This window comes from Mobula hypostoma, chromosome 7, assembly GCF_963921235.1.
Source record: "Mobula hypostoma chromosome 7, sMobHyp1.1, whole genome shotgun sequence".
Taxonomy (NCBI): Eukaryota; Metazoa; Chordata; class Chondrichthyes; order Myliobatiformes; family Myliobatidae; genus Mobula; species Mobula hypostoma.
Genome location: NC_086103.1, coordinates 133,250,997 through 133,278,411, shown reverse-complemented (window position 1 = coordinate 133,278,411; position 27,415 = coordinate 133,250,997). Strand labels below are relative to the sequence as shown.

The 27,415-nt window shown below is 37.9% G+C and overlaps 1 protein-coding gene across 1 annotated transcript in view; it reads right to left on the bottom strand.

The window, feature by feature from the left end:
* Nucleotides 1-1,714: 1,714 nt before the first annotated feature.
* The window catches only part of mrps9 (mitochondrial ribosomal protein S9), a 71,040-nt gene continuing 45,339 nt past the window's right edge, over nt 1,715-27,415 (bottom strand). The window contains exons 7-12 of the mRNA XM_063054900.1: nt 25,553-25,638; nt 16,109-16,184; nt 10,274-10,442; nt 5,254-5,362; nt 3,238-3,407; nt 1,715-2,524 (exon numbers count right to left, since the gene is read on the bottom strand). Coding sequence (XP_062910970.1) covers nt 2,433-2,524; nt 3,238-3,407; nt 5,254-5,362; nt 10,274-10,442; nt 16,109-16,184; nt 25,553-25,638 — 702 coding nt within the window. The 3' untranslated portion in view covers nt 1,715-2,432. The remainder of the gene's footprint in view (nt 2,525-3,237; nt 3,408-5,253; nt 5,363-10,273; nt 10,443-16,108; nt 16,185-25,552; nt 25,639-27,415) is intronic.

Here is a 27,415-nt window from a genome sequence, read left to right as displayed (position 1 = left end):
GACTTTTCGGAAGGTACATGCTGACCACTCCTCACTGCACATACACAGCTCATCCGTGGAAACTTAGGAGTACCAAGTTTCTGGGAGTACACATAATGGTCCCACAACATTACCTCTTTGGTTAAGAAAGCACAGCAGCATCTCCACTTCCTAAGGAGATTCAGGTGAGTAAGGCCCCCCCCCCCAACCCCAATATTAATCAATTTTTTTTTTTTACAGGAGCACCATTGAGAGCATCCTGACCAGCTGCATCACTGTCTGGTACAGAAACTGCAAGGCATCTGAGCACAAGTCTACAAAGGATTGCGAGGACCGTTGAGAGGATCACTGGGGTCTCTGTCCCACCCATCAGATATTTATCAGGAACACAGCATATGCAGGACCCTTAGCTTTGTCAATGATCCCTCCTATCTGTCCTTCAATCTCTCTGACCACCCCCCCGCTCCCCCAATCAGGCAGCATTAGGACTAGAACCGTCAGGATGGGAAACAGCTGCTTCCCCTGGGCTGTAAGACTACTGAACTTCCTGCCACCTCCCAGGAATCATCATGCGTGAAGTGCCAGTAGCATTATACTGTTTACTTTTTAACTTGTGTTGTAAGTGCACCTTATTATTTATTAATTTACTAGTGGTAATATTACTTTTGAGTTATGTGTGTGAGTTACATGTACTTGGTCTGGAGGAATGCTGTTTAATTTGACAGTATACATGCGTCTGGCTGAATATAAACTGAACTTCAACTTGATGTTGCAGTGACCTTATAACCCACTCTGTGATCGATCTATCTCCTTCCTCCTACCATTTTTCTATTATCTGTGTGCCTATCTAAGAGTTTCTAAATAACCCCAATGTATCTGCCTCTACCATCATCACTGGCAGGGTGTTCCCCATATCCACCACTTTCAGTGTTAAAAAACCTACCTCTGACATCCCCCTATACTTTCCTCCAATCACTATCAAAGCAAACAAGATCGGTAAATGTGATACACCTTAGTGTGTCAAAGGTCTAACAAATATAGAGCCATCTTTGGGACAAAGTGATTCTGGTAATTTCAGTCATTGCAATTTAGCTCAGTTGGAGAAATTACCACTTGCCTATTTTGCAAATCTTTTGGGGCTAAAATACTGAATTTCCAGTGGCTGTTACGACAGCTCATTCTGCAATGCAGCAAAAGCAAGGGCAAACAAAGGCATTTTGTACGAGAAAGAATATTTGCGGGCTATTAAACGTAATGGATGATTAAGAGCAATCAAATACCAACTGTCCTTAGTCATACCCAGGAAAAGCATTACTTTGCCACTTGATAAAAAAAACATAAATTTCGTGCAATCAGAATGCCATAAAGTCAAAAATATATAAAATAAAGTCTAGAGCAAAAGATAATATTTATATTATACTTTTCTTAACATCCAATGATGTACTTTTGAAATTGTAGTCATAGTGAAATGTAAATGATTGCAACACACACAGAAACAAAGGGACAACGGCCAGTGTGGCACAATAAGACACCAAATAGTGCTCCAGTGACCCGGTTCAATCAGGACTTTGGAAGTTATTAATGTGAAGTTTGTACATTCTCCCATTAATTCTGTGGGCTTACAAGTTTCTTTCCATACCACTTAAACATTATAAACCATTCATCCCTATTTCAATCACATAGTTATAAGTAACTAACCTGCTGCAGGCATAAATATTAACGGTAGGGTGTACAAGTTTTTTTAACAAAATCAATTGCTTTATTAAAATATTATAATATAGCACAGAAAAAAACGAGATGAGCAGAATCAAGATACTTCGTCAAACCAAATTCTCCTCTCAAGCAAACTAAATAATGTTAAAGCACTGATGCAAATAATGGAACTAAGAAAAAACAGAACTTTATTAGATCCACTAGCAAAATGAGATCCAGGCTCTGGATGAAAACATTTAAGGAATTAGATGTCATTGAGATTTTACTTAATCATTCCATTGGGAGGAAATGGATAAAGAGGTGGTATGTGGATTGAGTACAATGTTCATCAAATAATTACAATGAGATGATTTTCAACTGTCATTGGCACAGTGGATTCACTATCTATTCTCTACCCAAAACATGTAGGCCAATAAGGAAAATGCATCATAAAACACACATTGTTAACAACATGTGATACTGTGAATTAATTGCAAGAGTTCTCAGTGCAAAAAAATCTTTCTCTTTTTTTACAGCCAATAATAAAGATATTCATTTTTTAAAATGATGAAAGGACTCATTTCAAGATAAATAGAACCGCATAAGTTTTGTTCTCAAAGGCAGGAAATTGAGATCTGAGACAATAACGATCTTGCAACTCCTCAAATCTGTTCGAGCAGGTGTCCAAACTACAGGTCTTGTGGAGGTTCTGCTTCTGATTTCAAACCACCTCAGGGTTGCTTCACAGGAAAAGCCACTGATTAACGTTTCTTCCAAGTGAACTTCCTGCGCGCTCCCTCCTGACCAGGCTTCTTCCGCTCTCTCACACGAGGATCAGGAGTCAACAAGCCAGCTGCAAGAAGTTGAAATGAATGTGAATGCAAAAGGTTAACTTTTAACTTACAAAATTACACTTAAAATGTTGTAGCTGGAGGTAAAACTATAATGTTCATTGGTTCAATTATAGTTATATTCTTAAATTAGTTATAAATTTGAATTCTTGACGACAAAACAATTCTCCATAAGAAATTATTTCAATTATATATCAGTTGATACCAAAGCCAGGACTAAAATTTGCACCATATATAAGTTAATTCCTTTGTTTAAAAGCACAGAGTCATGTTGGTGGCAAAATAATTTATCTCCATGTCAGGAATAAGCTTTTATATTTTTTGTCAAATGGAGCTCCAACAATACAGCTTGTTTAGTATTTATGATATAAATAATTTGGCAAGCTCTATGGCAATATTTGCTTGAAACAGGTTACCATTATTTAAACAGCAATGCAATGCACCTTCAAACTTTAGATGCTACCAATAGAATCAGAAAAAAAGATAATAAAGAAATTGAAACTGATATTGGTTCGTGGTTGTTCATTTCTTTTCTTCAAGCTCTCACTTTACTCAACAAAGTAAATATAGATATACCTGTCCAAAGAACACAGGATAAAGGAATCCTGCAGTGAAACACCTGTACTTTCCTGCTGGAGATTTAAAATTTGACCTTGATCTGAAAGGTGAAACTGAGTTATAAATTATTTTTGATGTTAAGCTGATATTCCAGTACCTTGCCTCATTGATTCCATTTCTTTCTCTGTGACGAAACTAAGAAGAGCCCTTGACGTAGCCAAACGAATAGCTCCTGCTTGTGAGGATACCCCACCTGCGTGTACTGTGCAGTCCATATCATGCATCCCTAATCGGTCCAGGTACTGGAAAGGGAACATCAGCTGTTCTCTGAGAATTCACAGGAGAAAAAACAGTTTTCTTGCAACGTTATTCTTGGTGATACAGGTGTTACAATGTGGTGCAAATGGTCAAAATGTGCAAAAATGCTCTGTGTAGATGTGCTCATTGATGGGGAGGGTTTTATCTGTGATTAACTGGGCCACATACATTACTTTCTGTAGGATTCTCAGTGACACAGCCAGTCAATACACTCTCCACTAAACATCTATAAAAACTTGTTTTAGATGTCATACCAAATCTTCACAACCTTCTAAGGAAGTAGAGGTGTGCTGTGTGTGCCTTTAGTATAATTGCACTTAGGGCTGGGTCCAGCACAGATCCTCTGAACTGATAACACCAAGGAATTTAAAGTTGCTTACCCTCCCCACCTCTGAGCCCCTGAAGGATCTCCAGTTTCCTCCTTCTGAAGTCAATAATCAGCTAATGGGCTTGTTGACATTGAGTGAGAGGTTGCTGTGACACCACAAAGCCAGATTTTCAATCTCCCTGCTGATTCATCACCACCCTTGTTTGATCTGGCCTACAACAGTAGTGTCATCAGCAAACCTAAATATGGCATTGGAACTCTGCTTAACCACACTGCCATAAGTAAAGCAAATAGAGCAGGGGGCTAAACACACAGCTTTGCATCGCAAGGAAGGTGACTTTTAAAATGTGAATGGTGCACACACTAGATGTATGGAGCGTAAGGTCCCCTGTAGCACAGATTATAGTAATTTAGCTGTTCTCAAAACTGTACATCTAACATACAATACTTTCCAGGTAATATACTATTAACTGAAAGCTTGAATGCCATCTTTCAAGCTTAAAAAAATGTGAGTCAGAGGACTTAAGCAATGAATATCTTTTTTTTTGTTTTGTTATGATTGTTTTGATTATCCTGTGATTTAACACTATGGAATAATATCCTTGTGGTTGAGTGCTGAAGAAAAGATGCTCATGTTTCATCCATGAATGAATAGTTGTGGGAACATATAATTCCAAGCTGGATTTCTTGGGGAAGACTAAAAGACTCTTGGATATTTCGGGGTAAATCTCATTTCTTCAGTATTCTTCAAACATTAACAAAAGATGGACTAAGAATTAGTTCCTTATCCCATGAACCACACCTCTTGGCATCTGAAGTCTTAAGCTGTTTTCAGTAACAAATGCACTTAAATCTATTTTTCATCACACAGAGCGTAAAATAATTTATATAGATTGAAAATATGTGAGAAAGTACAGAGAATTTTAAATCATTATATTTCACTCAGTAATATAATTACGAACCAAGCAATTTTTAAGTTAGTAAATGCAGTGATAAAAGTAGTCTAACTGGCAATAATCCAGATTTATTTTCCTGTGCTACTGTACACCTAAAATAAATCTATTGCATTTTATTGATTGAAAATTATTAATTGTAACCAAAATGGTTTACACTTAAAAATAACACCACAAGACTAGTTGAGCCCCTGCCTCACTGTGCCAAAGACCAGGGTTCAAACCCAACATGGGTGCTGTCTTTGTAGTATTTGTACATTTTCCCTGTGACCACATGGGTTTCCTTCCACATCCCAAACCCCTGCAGGTTGATAGGTTAATTCACCATTGTAAATTGTTCCTAGTATACAGATGAGTATAGAAACTAAAAGATAGTCTAAAATGAGTAGTTGAAGGGTGGCCTTGGTGGGTTTCTGCACTTAAACTGACTCTAAACCACATGCTTTGAATTTTTCAAATCTTTTTATTCAACTTCATCCATGTAAGATTTACAATTTTGACTAACTCTTCAATTCTTCAGATTTGCAGAAGGATGTATTTGCATAATTCTATTTCAAAACAATAAGATGATTACCTTTCTTGTAGTGATGGAAAATACTGCAAGTAATCCATCCCATTCACTGTTATTTTGCCGCTTCCTTGGTCTCGAACTATAACTACTGCTTTTGCTGTTTTTCTTCGACCTAAAGTTAAGAAAAATAATGACTAACAACTGCATTGATCTTCTTTTTAACAAATACTATATCTAAAAGAAAACACTTCTATAAACAGCTGCAAATTCACTTGTGTTTACTTAAGAAGTAGATGAACTCTTTTGGTTTTTAACATTACAATGAAGTTTTCAAGAAAAGTTAGCGGGGACAATATTCTTCAGTAAGAGATTCCACAAATCACAACTCAATTCATGGTACAAATTTTACTATCAAATTTTCAACGGTTTTTAAAGTGACAAGGATTTTTACTTCCCCTTTCCCTTTCTCCGTTCCTTCATTTAATCTTGGCTCACCTCCTCTTCAATCTTTCCACTGGAATTCTCCCTGAACCCATTCCTCCCCTCTAGTTTGTTCCTACCCATTACATCATGTCTTCCCTACCTTTTTAAAATATCCTTTTGCTACCGTTTCCTACACTTCCACTTACCTCCTCTTCCATCACACCTATTTTCTGCTGCTTTTTCCTTTCACTTTTATCTTCCCTATTACTCCCCTTCCTGTATCATCTTGCTTCATTGCCTCTTCCTCCTCTCTCTCCTGCTTTGTTTGTATCTTTCATTGTCCTTTATTTCTTTCCACACACACATCATTATCTAAATCACCAAGGCTATTCACACTGAAAGTACCACTTAGGTTAGATATCCAATATGTCATGCCCTGGGACATAGATGTAAAACTTGAGATACAATATGAAGACTTCACTTCTATTAAACATCTTTTAAAGCCATGTTCATTGTCATCCTCTCCCAGAATCAGGTTTATTATCCCTAAAATTTGCTGTGAAATTACAATAAGTCCTACAAATAAATAAATAAAGCAAACTAGGAATAATAAGGTAGCGCTTAAAGGTTCATGGGCTGTTTAGAAATCTGATGATGGAGAGGAAGTAGTAAAGTTCGTAGCATCATTACACATCAAAAATCTTTAAACTGTTCAAATTGGATTATGGATTGGAAACATGACATCATAGATATTCAATCCCTTTGCTAACATTTCTGTAAAACTAGGGAATTGAACTGCGGTGTAAAATAAATTGCAGTACTTTCCACAACAGTGCACACATCTAAACATTCAGTCCTATCACATCAAGCATGGAAAAGTGACGTCAATTGACTTGCAAGATTTAATTGATGTCACAACTGCACAACTGGCAGAGTATAGCATTAATGGCAAGACTCTTGGCAGTGTGGAGGATTAGAGGGATCCTGGGGTCCAAGTCCATAGGACACTCAAAGCTGCTACGTAGGTTGACTCTGTGGTTAAGAAGGCATACGGTGCATTGGGCTTCATCAATTGTGGGATTGAGTTTAAGAGCCGAGAGGTAATGTTGCAGCTATATAGGACCCTGGTCACACCCCACTAGCAGTACTGTGCTCATTTCTGGTCGCCTCACTACAGGAAGGATGTGGAAACCAAAGAAAGGGTGCAGAGGAGATTTACAAGGATGTTGCCTGGATTGGGGACCATGCTTTATGAGAATAGGTTGAGTGAACTCGGCCTTTTCTCCTTGGAGCGACAGAGGATGAGAGGTGACTTGATAGAGGTGTACAAGATAATGAGAGGCATTGATTGTGTGGATAGTCAGAGGCTTTTTCCCCCAGGGCTGAAATGGCTAGCACGAGAGGGCATAGTTTTAAGGTGCATGGAAGCAGGTACAGAGGAGATGTCAGGGGTAAGTTTCTTTATGCAGAGAGTGGTGAGTGCATGGAATGGGCTGCCAGCGGCGGAGGCGGAAACGATAGGGTCTTTTAAGAGACTCCTGGATGGCTACATGGAGCTTAGAAAAATAGGGGGCTATGGGTAAAGCCTAGGTAGTTCTAAGGTAGGGACATGTTCAGCACAGCTTTGTGGGCCGAAGGGCCTGTATTGTGCTGTAGGTTTTTTATGTTAACTGTTTTAGCTGTATTGGAGCAGATGAGTAGAAAGCATATAGGAGATGTGGTCTCAGCTGAAGAAACAGTCATGCTGAAGCAATACTAGGAAGTATGCACTTTTACTTATTTTGCCACTTTCCTTTAATAGTTCTCCTCCAGCATTACACTGGCTGCACTAGTATTGCAATTGTGCATCTTCATGTCAAATTCTGCATTGGTATACTCAACTCCTATTTAACTGCAGTTCACATAAGCTATTGTGTAAAAAACTATTAATTCTGTTGTTCATCATGTGCATAGACTTAGACAACGTGCAGTGAAAATTTCTTCCTAAACATGAAAACAAATGTTCCAGGTCTCCCACATAGCATGACTTTAGCACTTGTTTCCATATCAGAATTAATTTCAATTTCTATTCTGCTGCTTGAAGGATATAATGGCCAACCCACTGTTTTGTAAAAGAAATAATTGATAGATAAAGAAAGGTGAGCCTTTTTTTTTAATTTCCCAAGGCAAATCAGACATTTAATAAAGCAATTAAAAACTGCTTCAAAATTAGCTTTTGAATTGCAGAAAATATCTTTTAAAAGAGCACTTCCTCATCCATAACGGGCAAATGCCTTGCCCTTCACCTGCAGCTGAGCTGAACTGAAGCAATTTGAGTGGAAACACATTATAAAAATGCAAGCTCTTTCATATCAGGGATACAGTGTTTTGATGACCAATTTATTTTCAAAAAGTGAAAAGTCATTTTCTGGCCTGGAAATTCCACATGGTACAAAATAAAGCATCAGCTATAAGCAGGATCCAGAGGCTAAACAACTGTCTTGTGATCCTATTACTACACCCCATGTTTCTATGAACTAGAATAGGTACTGTTTATCACGACTTTCTGATGTGCTGTCAGTGTTATGCTGACACAGACAGCAGTCAACATAAACAGAACATCTAACAAACAACAGGAAAATGAAGATATCTTGCTAAGCAGCCAAAACGGATTTCAAGTGTCACTTCCAAAGGATGTTTGAAAGAGCTTAAAGAGTGAACAGTTGTTAGTGGCCCTCAAAACATTACCATTGTATGTAATGTTGACAGAGGGTGTTTCCTATGTTGGGGGATTTAGAGGGCACAGCCTTTTAGAGCGAAGGTAAAGAGAAACATTTTTAGCCAGAGAGTAGTGAATTTGTGGAATGGTCTGCCACAGACAGCCATGTAGGTCAAGACTGTGGGTATATTTAAAGCGAAAGTTGATATTTTCCTAACTGGTCAGGGCATCAAAGGATACGGCGAGAAGGCAGCTGTATGGGGTTGAGTGGGATCTGGGATCAGGTAGGATGGAATGGCAGAGCAGATTCGATGGGCTGAATGGCCTAATTCTGCTCCAATGTCTTATGGTCTAACATGTGGTCTGGACAAAGTAAATTTGTTACAAAGTTTAGGAGCTTCAAACTTACTGCAGAATACAGTTTTATAAATCTTAATTAAAATTTTCAAAGGCACTATTATTTAATAAACACTTGGAATTTCATGAATATGACCCACTTTGATGGCTTAAAGCAACAATTTATATTTATGGTTAGGTCTGAAGAAAACGAGATGTGAATGAGGGTTTCAGCAGTAGATGCACCAGGTTTAGAGAGATGGGAAGCTGTGACAGATGTGGTGGTACATCCTAAAAATCAAACAGAACATTAAGATTTCATAGAGTCTAATTCAATCTCAGACACGCCACTGTTGGTACCAAGGTAATCATGTCAACATCTTGGGTCTCTCCAATATTCAGTTGGGAGAAATCTGCAATTTTCTAGTATAGCATATGAGACAAGTTGTCTGAGAGAGGAGGAGTTGCAAGGTAGAGTTGGGTGGTGCTGGTATACATATGGAAAGTAATGTTGTGTTTTTAGATAATGTCATCCAGTCTTAAAAGGGGTTCAAAATCAGATTCTTATAGGGCAACAGAAGTAAAAGTGTGAGAGAAAGAACAAAAACCACCAGCTACCTTGTAGGTTGCATTGGGATAGCACTAATTGAGTTGTTGGGGTGCGGATGACAATGGAAAAGCACTGGGTGAGAATGGTCAGTCAACCATATTAACTCAATAGATTGTAAAGGAAGAGAGAGTACAGTTTACATCTAGCAAATTATATAATGTGTCTTCATTAAACAAAAGATATTACCTTAAGCATTGGGCATTATGTTAGCATTTATGATTAATGCTACCATAAAATTGGTAACTGAATGTGATACTCAGCATACTTCAAGAACAAAACCTACTGCAAGATAGCTTATATTGTACATATTTTACCTATCAGCAGTCATACTAATAGTGATGCAGCTGTGATCTGAAACCAATAAACTCAGTTATCATTTATTCAGTTTTCATCACATTGTGAAGTTGTGAGACTTTTAGACTGTATGGCTTAATTTTCATTACTGAAATGTCCAGAATCTGTGAACCATATGTATAACTGGAATATATAAGATGGCAAGTTCAGTGTACGAGACAAGGCACGTCATATAAATAGCTGGAAGTCAGCCAACTCCTTTTTCACACAATCTTTCTTTCATTAGTGGCCGTCTGTTAACAAAAAAAAAATCACATTCCTTAAGTATGTAACATAAGTAACACACATTTCAAATTTGGTTTTTGCTTAGCTGAAGAAAATGATCCATAGTTTGATTGAAAAGTAGTTTCTCTGGCAAGGTGCCAGTAATTGAGAACCCTAGAATGGCATTTACGTTTAAAACTAATTTTAGCAAAAAAATTACAGCATCAGGTTGATAACTCCTAAACATCACACAAGAATCTGACGAATAGAGAATTTATAAAATATTGTCTCCAAACTACAATTTTCTCTGGTACTAGCAAAAATAATAAAAATTAAACAAAATGTTTGGTATTAATCATGTCCCAGTAAAACATTCAGCACCATGCTAGTGAAAAGAATTTTACCACAAATCAAAAAAGTAATTAATGAGTGAATCCCACACTAGGATTTTGTTTCACCTTCTCCTTTGCTGAAAGCTATTCCATTCTCATCAAACTGTAAAGCTTCAACTTTCTGTTTCTTGGACTGATCTTCCACCTTTCTGCGAAATTTCAACACATATTCTTCCTTGATACTGCAATATGGCAAGGTCAGCATACGCTCCAGTAACTGAAGAAAGTGTATGTACTGTTTAAAGCATAAAAGAGAAGACTAATGTTACTTAATGATAGCCAAACATTTATTAAACCGGACAATTGACAATTAAACGCATTGTCTTCAGCACAGTCCGAGACATAAAATGTCATAAGTTTGTCGCAGTAATTTCAAAATTGGAAATGGGCTGTGACTAGATCAGACATGGATTGGGAGAACAGTTGAACAATATGCATTAATATCCATAGAACCCATTTTTCAGTAAGATAACAATGAAGTATTCACCAGGCAAGCTTTGATTATTCACCATTGTTTAGAAGCTACATACTAGTTGAAAAATATCTCTTTCCATAGAGCTGAAACTCTCATATCACAGCAGACAGACTTAAATTGTGTAGGATGTTAATAGAAATTGGTGGTTCGGCACCAGCTATTGTAAACTAACAATTCATCTAAGAGAGATGTAATACTTCCCTGGATTATACAATTAGAAGGACAGTAATAAGTAGAGATTCTCATTGGGTTGTGCAAAACATTTAAAAGTCTTGAGCAGTAATTTATGTAAACTCCTTTTGTTTAAAATAAAATACTCCCATTACATGTTATTATACAAAGGTAGCTCTGTCTGTGAATTGAAGCTACAATACCTCAATGAACTCACTCAAGGCAAAGTTGTCAAAAAAGGTATGTCACCTGCAACTATCAATCAATTGATATATAATTATATTTAAAACTAGAAGAGTTAAAGCATAATTAATATACTCCAGATAGGTAAGCTTTTTTACCAAATAAAATTCAAATTCTAATGTGCAGTCAGTAATCTATAATTAAAATATTGGCAATTTTACAAGATAATAAATTGTCTACAACTATGCAACAGAAAGAAGGAACTCAGGCGCATGCAAAGCATATAATCAAGTGCACAGCAGTAAACATTTAATTATTTTTAAAAAAGCAGCCAATTCTTTGAGATTAAACAGTCTACTAGCAAAGCCCTGAATGGCTTTAAAAGTGACAGCAAAGGAAGGGAAAAAGACTATGCTTAGTTCTTCATTAGACTCCTTGCTAGTCAAGTGTAAAAATGGAATTAATCTAATTACAGGCCAAAGGTTTATTTATGTAGAATTTTTTACATGTTTGATTAACCAGTATACACATCTTGTACCAACAAAGAACTGTGTGTAAACATTCCATTCAAGCAAATGCTATTCTTTCACCACAGCAGAGGCTTTATCTTAAATGCAAGTTGTTATTTCATATAAGCCTGTCTTCTGATTCTAAATTTGATTTGTTTCAGAATGAAAAACAGGATCAGATTTTTTGATTTTTTTCCTCTTTATACTATTAGATTTTAGTTCTATTTATTTCCTCTGCAGTCCAAGTTTTGATGAGACAAGAAGGAAATGCAATGTTCGTCTGGCCATAGCTACTTTTATTTACCAGTAACTTCACACATAGATTACAAAGTACTGATGTTTAAATTCCCGACCTACTCTAATAATACTGCCAGTCTGTTCCAACTTACTCAATTTGCTCCTGTTGCTCTTATTTTATTTATCTATCAAAACATTTCATTCCTATATCTTAGAACTCCGCTTTTATTCTTCCTTAGTTGTAAAAATTCCAGTTATCATCTCAACACCTTACCTAATTTCTCACACTACTTCTTGCCATCAAATTATTCAATTTCTGTAAAACAATTTTAATTTTTCTTTAGACTGAAGTTCTTCTTACTTCCACACTCTAATAAATTTTCTCACATTCTTTTTCCCCAAGCACTAAGACAGTGCATGTTATTAGGATACATTTGAATGGGTGACAGTACCAATCCAGAAATGTAAATTCTTTGAAATAATTTAGAAGTGTGAGTAGGTTATTCATAGAACACTAGAGCACAGCACAGACCCCTCGGCCCACAATGTTATGCCAACCTTTTAACCTATTCCAAGATCTTTCTAACATTCCCCTCATATAGTCCTCCATTATTCATTCATTTGTGTAACTACCTCAGAGTCTCTTAAATATCTCTAATGTATCTGCCTCTACCACCATTCCTGTTCCATGCACCCAGCAGTCTCTCTGTAAAAAAAAAAGATTTACCTTCTTTTTACATTTTCTTTTCATCACCTTAAAGTTATGCTCTTTCATATTAGCCATTTTTCTCTGGAAAAAAAGCTGGCTGTCCACTCTATCAATGCCTCTTATCATATTACACACCTCTATCAAGTCAAAGGAAAAAAACCTTAGCTCACTCAACCTTTTCTCATAAGACATCATTTCTAATCCAGGCAACATCCTGGTAAATCTGTGCATCCTCTCTTAAGCTTCTACATCCTTCCTACAATGAGGTGACCAGAACAGAACACAATATTCCAAACACGAGGAATCCTGCAGATGCTGGAAATTCAAGCAACACACATCAAAGTTGCTGGTGAACGCAGCAGGCCAGGCAGCATCTCTAGGAAGAGGTACAGTCGACGTTTTGGGCCGAGGCCCTTCGTCAGGACTCCAAATGTGGTCTCACTAGAGTTTAATACAGCTGCAACATTACATCATGGCTCTTGAACTCCATCACGGCTCTTGAACTCCATCACCTAACGAATGAAGGACAACATGCAATATACCTCCTTAATCACCCTGTCAACTTGTATGACAATTCTGAGGGACCCAATGCACGTGGACCAAAGGATCCTCTGTTCCTCCATACTGCTAAGAATTATGATATTAAACCTGTACTCCACCTTGGTTCGTCATGCCAAAATTTATCACTTTTCTGGACTGAACTCCATCGGCCCTTTCTCAGACAAGAGAAAATTTGCAGATGTTGGAAATTCAACCAACATAACAGAAAATGCTGGAGGAACCCAGCAGGCCAGCCAGCATCTATGGAAAAAAGTAGTTGATGTTTTTTCCATAGATGCTGCCTGCCCTGCTGAGTTCCTCCAACATTTTGTGTGTGTTGCCCCTTCTCAGCCCAGCTTTTCGTCTTATCAATGTCCAGTTATAACTTATGATAACCTTCTACACTATCCACAACACCACCAACCATTGCGTCATCTGCAAACTTTCTAACCCACCCTTCCACTTCCTCATCCAGGTTATTTATAAAAAATCACCAAGAACAGGAGTCCCAGTACAGATCCCTGTATCACCGACCTCGCGGTAGAATATGCTTCATCTACTACCACCCTCTGCCTTCTGTGGGCAAGTCATTTCTGAATCCCTGTATAAATTCAACTATGCACTTCATCAGAATTGATTTTACCAAGTTTCCATTTGCAGACATTCTCAAGCAAAGGTACTAATTGGAGTCAAATTTGTACAGCATAGAAAGAGGCCCAACTTGTCCATGCTAACTAAGGTGCCACTTCATTTGGCCCACATCTTTCTAAGCCATGTACTTATCCAATTGTCCATGAATTTTGAATAGAAATGTAGGTTCTGGCTTCTGGTTGATCTGGAAGAAAGTTTGTCAGTCTAAGTACTGCCCTGACAAAGAGCAGCTAACTCACACAGACAAGAAACGCCCCTTCTTTATAGCTCAATATTGCTTTGTGTGACAAATTTACGCCCTGGAAGGAATGAAACAACTGTTTAACTCATGAACATCTTCTTCAGCAAAAAATACCTGAAAAGCTGATGATTAACATAAAGCAACACACACAAAATGCTGGAGGAATGCAGTAGCTGAGGCAGTGTCTATGGAAGAGAGTAAGCAGTTGATGCTGTCAGCCAAGTCCCTTCATCAGGACTGGAGGGAAGGTTTAAACTTCTACAGAGTAGGCATCTCTCAATGAGACTTCGCAGTAGTAGTATCGCAAACGTGAGAAAATCTGCAGATGCTAAAAATCTAAAGCAATTGCTTTGGACTTCCAGCATCTGCAGATTTTCTTGTGCTTGTGATTAACATAAAAAGAGACATGTTGAATTTTATCAGTGGTTGAAGGGGGTGGAGTTGGAGGTGGGGTGGGGAAAGGTGAAATCTGTATTTGTCTTTCAATCCCAAAGGCAGATATAGTAGCTTTGGATAAGTTTATCACGGTAGGTAAAAGGAAATTAAAAAACCTAACAAAACTAAATGTGAACAACAGGAATTCTGCAGATGCTGGAAATTCAAGTAACACACATCAAAGGTGCTGGTGAACGCAGCAGGCCAGGCAGCATCTCTAGGAAGAGGTACAGTCGACGTTTCAGGCCGAGACCCTTCGTCAGGACTAACTGAAGGAAGAGTTAGTAAGAGATAAGAAAGTGGGAGGGGGAGGGGGAGATCCAAAATAATAGGAGAAGACAGGAGGGGGAGGGATGGAGCCAAGAGCTGGACAGGTGGTTGGCAATGGGGATAGGAGAGGATCATGGAACAGGAGGTCCAGGGAGAAAGACAAGGGGGGGGGAACCCAGAGGATGGGCAAGAGGTATATTCAGAGGGACAGAGGGAGAAAAAGGAGAGTGAGAGAAAGAATGTATGTATAAAAATAAATAACGGATGGGGTACGAGGGGGAGGTGGTGCATTAGCGGAAGTTAGAGAAGTCGATGTTCATGCCATCAGGTTGGAGGCTACCCAGACGGAATATAAGGTGTTGTTCCTCCAACCTAAATGTGTATGGAGTACAACCAGGAAGAACAATTCCAATTTCAAAGAATGTGATTCCTCTTCAAACAAAAAGGGAAAAAGCAACAGAACTTGAAAGCTTTGTTTACAGCAAGTTCTTAGTGAACCTAAATAATCTTCTAATAGCTTATCTATTAATATAGACTTTAGAAAAAGGAGAAATGTAAATAATTTCAAGCAGCATCAAGTATTTGTACATTAAATCAAAAGTGTACGGTGAATTGGAAAGTGAAGTGTATTGGGTATCATGCATTAAGAAAGTGAACCAATAGCAATTATTAAACTCTTGACACTTTCACACAGATAGAATTCCTGAGAAGAATAATGTGCTATGTAATCATATTGTATAAATATACAAAGTTTCTTAACATTTGAAAGAAATTAAGTGAAAATATGCCTCATATTCTCTTACGAAAAACAAGTCAATTATGGACAGTCTTAACAAGAAAACCTGCCCAAACTTGATTCCTGTCTTCAATTTGAAATATTTTTAGTTTTTAGCTGTAGGCAAAATTGTTGTTTCAATGTCTGATCCCAACAAAAGTTCAATCTGATCTTCTAGTAAAGTTTACTGCAAATTATGGGTATTGTTTCATGCAACAATGCAGAAACTCACCTAATTATGAAGTTATACTGCTCTAAAATTTATACTTTGAAAAAGGATCTAAATAGACTCATTAAATAGGATTAGATCATAGTAGGCATACAAGTTTGTAAATGTTCCAAGTAAACATTTGGAATACTATGGATTGCTTCATCAGAAATTACCAATTAGGAAAAACATAAAGCTCAAAGGCATGTACATAAATTCTGTAAATTTGTCTACTTAAGGGGTGGTTAGAAATCTTCCCAGGGTACCAAAAGAGGATACATTCCATTTACTTTATTTAAATTACATACACAAGATAAAGCTAATATTAGTTTATAAGTCAAAATCCTGCCAGATTGTCACAATATGTACTTATTAACTCATGTCCCTAACCTTAAAAATGTCTTTAAAAAAAAATCAAAAGAAAACATTTCTGCTTCATACTAGAAAGGTCAAAGTCTCCTGAGTAATATGCAACATGTAAAAGATTGTTTACTTACATCGTGGTCAGAAATTTGTTCAAGCAATATCTCTGCCAGCTCTTCCTTTGTCAACCATCTGCTTCCAACTAAGTTTCTACATGAAGGGGAAAAATATTGTGTAACTCTGTGAAATCTAAAGACAATCTTACCCAGGTTTTCTCTACATGAACATTGATATTAGTGGGTTGTCACACAATAGCATAAGATTTTAATCAAAAGGAATTACACTTGTTCAACGACTGATAAAAAATATATAGCTTTGTCTACTGGATGAAATGAAATAAAAACATCAAATCTTTAAATATTCAGCAAGTTAAGCTACATCTGAGGAAGGGGAAGCAATTAATATTTTAGTACAGGGAATTGTTAAAGATAAGACAAGATTTGACTTGAAGAAAGGTGTTGTGGCTGCATGATGTAGGCTAGCAAGAAGCAGGTAAAAAGGTAGAATAGGTTAAATTGATGAAAACAATCGGTAACAAACAACTAAATCTTTAAGTTAATATAAATGTGGATTATTTATCTGAAATTACCAAAGTTAAAGGTAAAATAGGCAAAATATGTTAATTATTTGATACTATAGGGCCCAATGTTGAATCCAAAAGGCTGTTCTGTGCTTTGTAATAAAGTACTAAAGTATATATTAACAACTAGCATGGAAACTGAATTCTAGAATACCTTGAACACACCATTCATTAAAAATATACATCTTGGCTCAATGCTTTTTTAAAAATATAACATGACTTAAATCAAGTCCCTAAGGAGGTAAAGACATTACAAAGTACATAACAATCTTGTAGATTTCAGAGCAAAGCATCTTCAAAGAAACCAAATTATCTGATAATTTGCAAACGTTGAGTAGCTCATGTCACTTCTGAAGACATCACTCTTGCTGCAATCTCCATTTCCAGGAAAACACCAGATGGCATTGTTGTGCAGTATAGGATCAATGTAGCAGCAAATTAAATTACAACATCAGCGTCAATGATTCATTACTAAGCACAGCAGGTAATACAGTTGGCTAGCTGGGATAAACAACAATAAAGCCCTAATATTCATGGGAGCATGGGCACTTAGAAGCATGGTCAATTTTTCAACAAACCCTTATTTGAACAACTACAGTAAAAAAAAACAAAATTTACACATCAAGTCTAATATAGTACAAAATTACAGACCAGATGTAGAAAGGTTTATATATACTGTTATCAGTCAGGAATCTGTTAAAATGATGACTTATAGTTTCCCAAAAATAAAGTAGTGCAGATACTAAAAATGTGAAATAAAAGTTTTAAAAAATGTTCAGCAGGCCAGGCAGCATCTGACTAGTTAACTACGTCATTAGTTGAAGTACAAATGAGTTGATAATTATATAAATTCTGTAGAAACTAATTCCCTTAATCTTTGAAGTACAAATTTGCTAACCCATCATGGGGCAAATTCTTCACAAGTTGAAAGGAAGAGTATTTAAACAAACGCTCATTTACTAAGTTGGCAAAAATCCAAAGGGTTCTTTGAAAGTTGCTGTAGCGACAAATGTTTTTATTCCTTAACAGCTATATATGTTGGTAAAAACTCTAAATTACACATTTATAAAAGAAGTCTGTAGGAAGCAATTTATATAAGACAGGGTAGATAGATTTATCAGGATAATAATTTATTGTTTATAAAGATGCATCTAATCTTTCTCATGCAGTAAGTACATTATAAAATACTACTGAACAAAAAAGATAAAGCAGAACACTGAAAGATTAGAATTTTACAATAATGCACAACCCAGCTCTTGCACAAGCTACCTGACTGCAAAGTAAGAACAAGCCGATGATGTTGTTAAAGAGTTAAGAAATCTACCAAAGGATAAAAAAAACAGTTCAGGAAACAGGCAGGTGACTAGCAACACAGTATGAAGCACAGCAGTCATAAACAAATATTAAACATGTCAAACTGTTCATTAGGATTATCTACTGCTATTTGCTACACTGAAGAATAAAAAAAAAAGGATTTAGGCAGGGAATAAAAGCATTATCAAACAAGAAGCTTATGGCATTTCTATCTTGAACCAGGAAACAAAAAGTCAGGAAAAGCAGTGAATTTTCTCAAAAATAAAATTATTCCAGAAGTATTTTCTGCTATGTTTTCTTCATTCAAAAGTAAACCAGGTTATTCTAATGCAAGCTGATGAAAATCCAAGGGAAAATTCTCAAACAATTTGATCTGATATAATCAATGATTACAAACCAGCAAACTTAAATTCCATTAATCATAATTAAGCATATGTTTCTAATGTCTTAGCTACCAAATTATATAGTCGGTTCTGGAAGTACACTTGTATCCTTTCCACAGCACAGCCGTTTGCTGTTTGCTGTTCTACTGGGAGCCTGTTAAAGACAATACTGGGGTTCAAAGTTTACTCATTTTAGTAGAACATTTAATTTATATTACGGCACATTTCATCCAGCAATAAGGCTAATTTCTGTAGGGAGAGAATTGAAAGGAGAGAATTATGCTGGATTTGTACCGAAATTCTAGCCTCTATTATTTAAATAACAGTGCAAATACAAAGAACGATATTAAAGCTACCAAATTATAGCCACAAGGATAGGGTAAGATGAATTGCTTTTTTTCCTCAAAAAAAAGAGTAAACATGACCTAAGTAAGATCTTAACCATTTAAAACACCGAGAAGAGCTTCCATTCATAGGAAGCTTGAAATTAGACGTCATCCATACAAGATAACCATCTAGAAAACTGACAGTGAATTCAGAAGATAACACTTTTATACCCAGATCATGGTGAGAAATGAGAGTATAATAGAGGCAAATAATAAAGATGCTATTAATGAAAGCTCATTAAATGTAAGGGAGATATGTACAATGAGAAAAAGGGTGCAGGAACTGTAAAACCAGGGGGGAAAAATTGGAAAAATAACAAATGATTTCATTGGTAGTAGCCTGCTCATGTGTACAAGGTGGTAATTAGAGGAATAAATTGTGAGAACACTGGAAGTCTTAATAGGGCTAATGGGAATGAATAGATGCATGAATTATTTTACTGAAAAGCTGACACAGCACGATGGGCTGAGTGACCCCCTAAGCAGAATCATAACATCCTATAACCATGGACTATGCTGTATAATTGTTATTTGTAAAAACAATTTAATGATTCACATTCAACAGAATAAGTCTGTGCAACCTAATATAGGTTCTTTAGTAGATAAATTACACGTCCTTGAGGTCTTGTATCTGATTCATGTTTGGTTGGCAAGTAGATAGTGGAATATTACTTCACATTCGCCAGAAGTTAATATGTAGAAATTTTTTTTTATCAAGTTAAAGTCTCATCTCTGTTATTATCATCGTATTTCCATGAAAGAGAAAGCAACAAAAATGTGCTCAGTACAAAAGGGAACCAGTAAGCCAACTAAACATCTTAGTAGTCATAAAATAGACAATCAGCATTGTGCTACAAATGAAATATTACATTTAACTCCACAGTACACCCATTGGTTTGAATACTGCCAAAATACTTCTGGGACAGGATAATTGAAACTTGACCAAACTGATAGGATCAAAAATAGCTTCTTTCAACATTCCTCACCCAACTAAATTTGTCAAATTAGAGTTAACTACCAATAATTAAGCACGTCAAATTTTCACTTCATTTGTCCTTTTACCAGAAAGGATTTGATTCTTGCAAAAGGGATTGGGATTAAAAAGAAAAGTTACTTTAACTGTTGGATGTGGAACTAAGGGATTAGAGACAGATCAAGTTCAAGTTTAATTGTCATTGTCCAGTATACGTTTTTTTGGCGTGTGTGATGCTGGCAGGACGATGTCTTTTTCATGCCTTTACAAGGCGCGGAGTGAGAGAGGGACTGTGTGGCGAGCCACTCCTCACACAGACATTTCGCAGTATTTTTCCCTTTACTTTAGGAGGTCGAGTTGTGATCTCGACACTCAACCCGGCACGGATGGAAAGCGTACTTGGGAACCGGACCCGACTGGGTTCAAACCCGGGAACCTCCGCTCCCGGGTCCAGTGCTGATGTCACTGCGCCACCAGCGGGCCCCGTCATTCCAGTATACGAGAATACCTATGAATACAACCAAACGAAACAACATTCATCCAAAGCCGAGGTGTAAAACACAGTACCAACAATCACACATAGCACAGATAAGATTGCAAGCACACATAAAATATCACTAAAAAAGTTTAACAAAAAAATATATTCGAAGACCCTGATTCCATGATTGTTGCAGTAGCCTGCAGTTGAAAACAATACAGCTTGCCTTCTGCTGAGTGAACACTGGTGGTGGGCAACACTGACTTTAGCTTGGATGCTGCACCATACCACCTTTGGTGGAGAACACCAATACTGACACCTCTCTCCTAGGTGGCTGTAACAGGCGACACTGTGGCTTGAGGCCTAGTCCTCTCCAATGACAGAGGCCATGAAGCTCTCCTGCTGTCTGCCAATAAATCAGTCAATTGCATTTGCAGGATTCCACATTAACAATGTTCAATGCCATCACAAGAAAATGACAAAGATGATCACTTGCTGTTAAGACTGCACACCGTCTTTGTGCACTGACTCCTTCAATGCCTCTCTGATGCAGGCCAGCAGCATAATCTGGATCAAGTCCAGCTCCTTCACTTTCATTGCCAATGAGCAACTTGCTAATGGGGTAGACCCACAGGACTTTAAGTTCTTAATGTCCAGCAGGATCTTGTCATAAAAATGATGTTCAAAAAGAATGTACAGTTAAGATGTCAATTTGATTTTGTTTCCTCAGTGCCTGGAACTGATCACTTTCCTGTAAGCTTTGAAAAGCAGAGTGGGCTCAGAGTGGTCTGACTGGCTCACTCCTGCTCATATTTCTTACGTCTTATTTTTTCCCCACATTGAAAACCATTAAATCAACAAATATTAATTAAACAAATTGGTGTGAATAATTTTCTAGAATTACACATTTCTGGTATTACAAGTACCATAAGAAAAATTTTAATACAATTTTGCTTCTACATTGAATGCTCTTTCAAAAAGTACATTGTACATACACTATTGTACAGCAAACTGTTAGTCAACTTACAATTTAAAATGGGACATTAATAGTTTCAATAGTTAACATTGCAGTTTAAATATTTAATGGATTTTACCAATTGTAAAGCTCTATAAAAAATCATAAATAGACAGGCAAAACATCAGATGATTAGATACAAATGAATCTGATGGACTGAAAAATTGAACATTTATATTTTTCAAGGCAAATAAATTTAAATGTCAATTAGTATAAAATTAATTATTCACACAACTCCACATAATTATTTACGACAGATGTCCATTTAAGTCGAAAATATAATTTATAACTTAAAGCACCGATTATTCAAACAAAATGTATTTTCCATCCAAAATGTTAGTTTTTAATTCACCTAAATAAACTGTTATCTACTAGTTTTATTTAGGGTGTTAAAACATGCTTGATATTTTATGTATTGTTAGTTTAAATGTGATCAATTATTCCTACCACAGTTATCAGCATTCTTAACTTTAAGATTGTTAAGAAAGAAATAGAGTCATAGAGTACTACAGCACAGAAACACGACCTTCATCCCATCTAGTCTGTGCTGAACTATTATTCTGCCTAGTCCCATCGACCCACACCCGGACGATAGCCCTCCACACTGTTCGCATCCTTGTACCTATCCACATTTCTTATAAGTGTTACAATTGGACCCACCACTTTTGCTAGCAGCTCATTCTACACTCGCACCACCCTCTGACTGAAGATCCCTCTCAGGCTCCCCTTAAGTATTTCACCTTTTACCCTTATCTATGACCTCTAGTTCTAGTCTCACCCAACCTTGGTAGAAAAGGCCTGCCTGTATTTATCCTGTCGATACCCCTTATAATTTTGTATACCCCTATCAAATCTCCCTTCATTCTCCGAATGAAATAGAGCTGCTGTTGTGCTTTCTTTGTAACTGCATATCTTCTCTGTTGGGATCTCCATATACTACTTAAAGCAACTGTCCTGAACACATTTGACAAACTCTATCCCATCCAGCACTTTTACGGTATGGGAGTCCCAGTCACTATGTGGAATGTTAAAATCACCTACTATCACAGCCTTGTGTTTCTTGCAAATGTCTGCAAATTTGCTCCTTAAAATCCTGCTGACTATTGGGTGTTCTATAACATAATCCCATTAACCTTATCATTCTTTCTTATTCCTCAGTCCCATAAAGCCTCAGTAGATGAGTCCTCCAGTCTGTCCAGTCTCAGCAATGCCATACCGTTTTTCCTGTCGAGTTAAGCCACCCTACCCTGTTTAATACCTTCCCCTCGATCATGTGCAAAACAATGCAACACCAGAACATCGAGCTGCCAGTCCTGCAACCAAGCCTCACTAATGGCTATAAAATCATAATTCCACGTGCTGATCCATCTCTAAGCTCATCTGCCTTACCTAGAATGCTCCCTGCGCTGAATCAGATGCAACTCAGAACATTAGTGCCCCTATGCTCAACCTTTTGATTCCTCTCTTGTATGTGGACATAACATCTAACTTTCCCCACAACCACTCCACTATCTGTCCTGGCACTCTGGTTCCCACACCTCCTGCAACTCTAGTTTAACTCCTCCCCCCCACCCCGCCAGAGTGGAACTAGCAAACCTTCCCTCAAGGATATTGGTCCCCTTGCAGTTCAGGTGCAAACCATCCTGTTTATAAGTCCCATCTACCCTGGAAGAGAACCCAATGATCCAAAAATTTGAAGAACTTACTCTTGCACTAACTCCTTAGCCATGTATCAAAGTGTATTATATTCCAAAATCTATCTTCACTAGCAAGTGGCAGGGGTAGCAATCCTGAGGTCACTACCCTGAAATTTCTGTTCCTTTAACTTAGCATCAAACTTCCTGAACTCAATTTGCAGGATTTTGTCACCCTTCCTGCCTACATCATTGGTACAACACAGACCATGCCTACATCATTGGTACAACATGGACCATGTCTACATCATGCCTACATCACTGGTACAACATGGACCATGACCTACATCATTGATACAACATGGGCCATGACCTACATCATTGGTGCAACATGGACCATGACCTACATCATTGGTACAACATGGACCATGACCACATCATTGGTACAACATGGACCATGACTTACATCACTGGTACAACATGGACCATGACCACATCACTGGTACAACAGGGACCATGACCTACATCGTTGGTACAACATGGACCATGACCTACATCATTGGTACAACATGGACCATGCCTACATCATTGGTACAACATGGACCATGACCTACATCGTTGGTACAACACGGACCATGCCTACATCATTGGTACAACATGGACCATGACCTACATCATTGGTACAACATGGACCATGACCTACATCATTGGTACAACATGGACCATGCCTACATCATTGGTACAACATGGACCATGACCTACATCATTGGTACAACATGGACCATGACCACATCATTGGTACAACATGGACCATGACCTACATCATTGGTACAACATGGACCATGACTTACATCACTGGTACAACATGGACCATGACCACATCATTGGTACAACATGGACCATGACCTACATCGTTGGTACAACATGGACCATGACCTACATCATTGGTACAACATGGACCATGCCTACATCATTGGTACAACATGGACCATGACCTACATCGTTGGTACAACATGGACCATGACCTACATCGTTGGTACAACATGGACCATGACCTACATCGTTGGTACAACATGGACCATGCCTACATCATTGGTACAACATGGACCATGACCTACATCATTGGTACAACATGGACCATGACCTACATCATTGGTACAACATGGACCATGCCTACATCATTGGTACAACATGGACCATGACCTACATCATTGGTACAACATGGACCATGACCACATCATTGGTACAACATGGGCCATGACCTACATCATTGGTACAACATGGACCATGCCTACATCATTGGTACAACATGGACCATGACCTACATCATTGGTACAACATGGACCATGACCTGCATCGTTGGTACAACATGGACCATGACCTACATCGTTGGTACAACATGGACCATGACCTACATCATTGGTACAACATGGACCATGCCTACATCATTGGTACAACATGGACCATGACCTACATCATTGGTACAACATGGACCATGACCTACATCATTGGTACAACATGGACCATGCCTACATCATTGGTACAACATGGACCATGACCTATGGCTGCTCCACCCCCGCCCCTTTAAGAATGCCAAGGACACAATCCGACATTCTCCCGACCTTGGCATCTTGGATCCAAGAATCCCGTTCTCATCCACGGAACCTTATGTCTGTTCTCCTAACAAATTAATCCCTTATCACTAGTACTCACCTCTTCTAACCACTTCCCTTTTGAGTCACAGAGCTAGACTCAGTGTCAGAAACCTGACTGCTGTAGTTTTCTCCTGCTAGGTCATTCCCACCCAATAGTATCCAAAGTAGTATACTTGTTAGGGAATGGCCACAAGGGTACTCTGCACCGCTTATTGCATTTCAATTTCCATCTCCTGACACTCACCCTGTAACTTTTATCTATCACCTCCTCGTTCTCCAAGATGAGGGAAGGCTATTCAGCTGCAATACCAGTTCCCTAAAAGGCATGTCCAATTCCTTAACACGGTCTGTAAGGAGCTACAGCCAGATACATTACTTGCAGCTGAAACGATCAGAAGTCTAGAGGTCTCCCAGATCTCCCTAATCTTACATGAAGTACACACCGCTGACCCGGGATCCATTCTCATTATTTTAGCTAAGCACTAATAAAGAAAGAAAGAGAAACTTGACGAAAACCTCAGTCCTGCCTCTGCCTCTTTTCACTGAAACCTCTTGAGTCAAAGCCTCATCTTCCCACTCTAATGTTGGCCCACTTCAACAATGGCCACTCAGATTAAACCTCACTTCTTTTTATTGGACCTTGCTGTGCCTAATAACCTAAACAACCTCAAACTCCGCAGAAAGTCCTGACAGACCCTACTCTCTTTTTAAATTTGGTGCTAAACTCCGCAGACAATGGCTTCCATGATCTTACACTAAATTTATATAGGATATTTCCCAACCTCCGTAATTCTTTATCTATCACCTCATTCTCCCAGATGAGTGAAGGACTTTACAAGAAATGCAATATCTTAAGTATAATCACAGTTTTAAAAACCATGGCAGTGATTTTATACTGAGTTAATTCCTAAAGACAACAATATAGTAAAACAATATAAGCTGGTTAATTACAGTATAAATACTATACTTCTCACTCTTCTTCAAAATAGTGCGCGAATCTTTTCCATACAGTTAAGTAGACAGTGTAGTACATCAGTTTATTGGATTGTCATTTAAAATTGCTCTCCAGTTCACATTTATTCTTGCAATTAGTAACTTACATTGGTTTGGTATCCTGAAAGAAGAGACCTTTTGCCCTCAATTTATCTTCATACATTTGGATATTTAGGAATTGTTCATAAGTATCCTGGAAAAGATTAGATGAACTTTTTTTAATGAATTGCTGAGATTACATTCCTATAAAAAGGTGACATTGTATTTTGGGGACATACCATCAGGAAAAAAAAGTAAAGCTATTATATAGCAAGCCATGCTCATCAGCAAATAGAAATGGAGGGAGTGGCATCAATTCTGACATGGGTTTAATACTGGCATTTGCTTATTGTCTTATTCACTGAAGTTTGCGTACCATCTTGGCAGATCAGGCCTTACACAAGTACATTGTGGCAGCAAGAAGAAAATAGAATGCAGAATACATGCTGCAGCTACAGAGGAAGTGCAGTGTGGCTGAGCAAGTTAAGTGCATGGGCTGCAATAAGGTAGATTTGGAAATCAAGAATACATATTTAGCTTATGAAAGCACCATTCACAAGTCTGATAACATCAGGATAATAGCTGCCTTTGAGTCTGGTGGCACATGCTTTCAAGCTTTTGATTCTTCTGCTTGATGGGAAACAGGAGACAGAATGACCAGGTAGGTGAGGACTTTGATAAAAGTAGCCTGTATTCCGGACCCCGGGCAGTAGGGAGTGTAAACTAAGTCAATGTTTGCATAATGGATTGGGTCATGATCATAATTCCCCGCAATTTCTTGCAGTCTGGGCAAAGCAGTTGCCATACCAAGCTGCATTCAACTGGATAGGATGCTTGCTATGGTACATCGATAAAACTGTTAAAGAGTTTACAGGGACAGGCTAATTTCTTTAGTCTCTTGAGGAAGTACTGGCAATGGTGTCCTCTCTTGGCAGTAGATTCAATAGGGCTGGACCAGAAAAAATTGTTTACCATATTTACACCTGGGAACTTGATTGAAAGCATGTGCCACCAGACTCAGGGGTACCTTTTATCCTGTTGCTATCAGACTCTTGGATGGTGCTATCATATGCTAAATATTTCCACAATGATCTAGTTCCACCTTATTTGATATCCTGAAATACAACACCCCACATTATCCAAATTTAAAGCCATTTGCCAATACTTAGCCCACCCACCAAGCTAGTCCTGATTCTCTGGTAAATTTTGATAATCTTCAATATCTATGAAACCACCTACAGTGCCTTGGAAAAGTATTCAGCCCTCAACCCTTTGCTCACATAAATATAACACGGGATTTTGATAAGTTAAATAAGAATTTTTTTCTGTGAATCACATGTTCCTTTTTTCACAATAGACCTAAATAAAAGGGAAAACTCTAAGGCATTAAAAACTAAATATTCAAAAACTGAAATGTCAGCAGTTCAAAAGTATTAATCTGCCTTTGCTCAGAACTTAGTTAAACCCCCTCTTGGAGCTGTTACAGCCAGTAGCCTTTTTGGATAAGTTTCTAATAACTTTGCACAAAGTGATGGAGCAAGTTCGTCTTTCCTCTTTGCAACATTTCTCAAGTTGTGCCGGGTTAGTTGGGGAGTGATCTTGACAGTTTGCCCGAGATGCTCGATTGGGTTAAGACCAGGACTCTGACTGGACCACTCAAGGACATCAGTTTTGAAGCCACTCCATGGTTGCTCTGGCAGTGTGGTTTGAGTGATTGCCCTGCTGAAAGATGGACCTCCTCCCCAGTTTAAGTTACTGCCAGAGGCTTGGTTTTTACCCTGGATATTTCTGTATCAGCAGCATTCACCTTCCCATTAATCCTGACCAGATAGCCAGTCCTTGCTGCTGAAAAGCATCCCCATAGCATGATGCTATCAACACCACAGTTTACAGTAGAGATGGTGTTCCCTGGCTGATGGGCAGTATTGAGG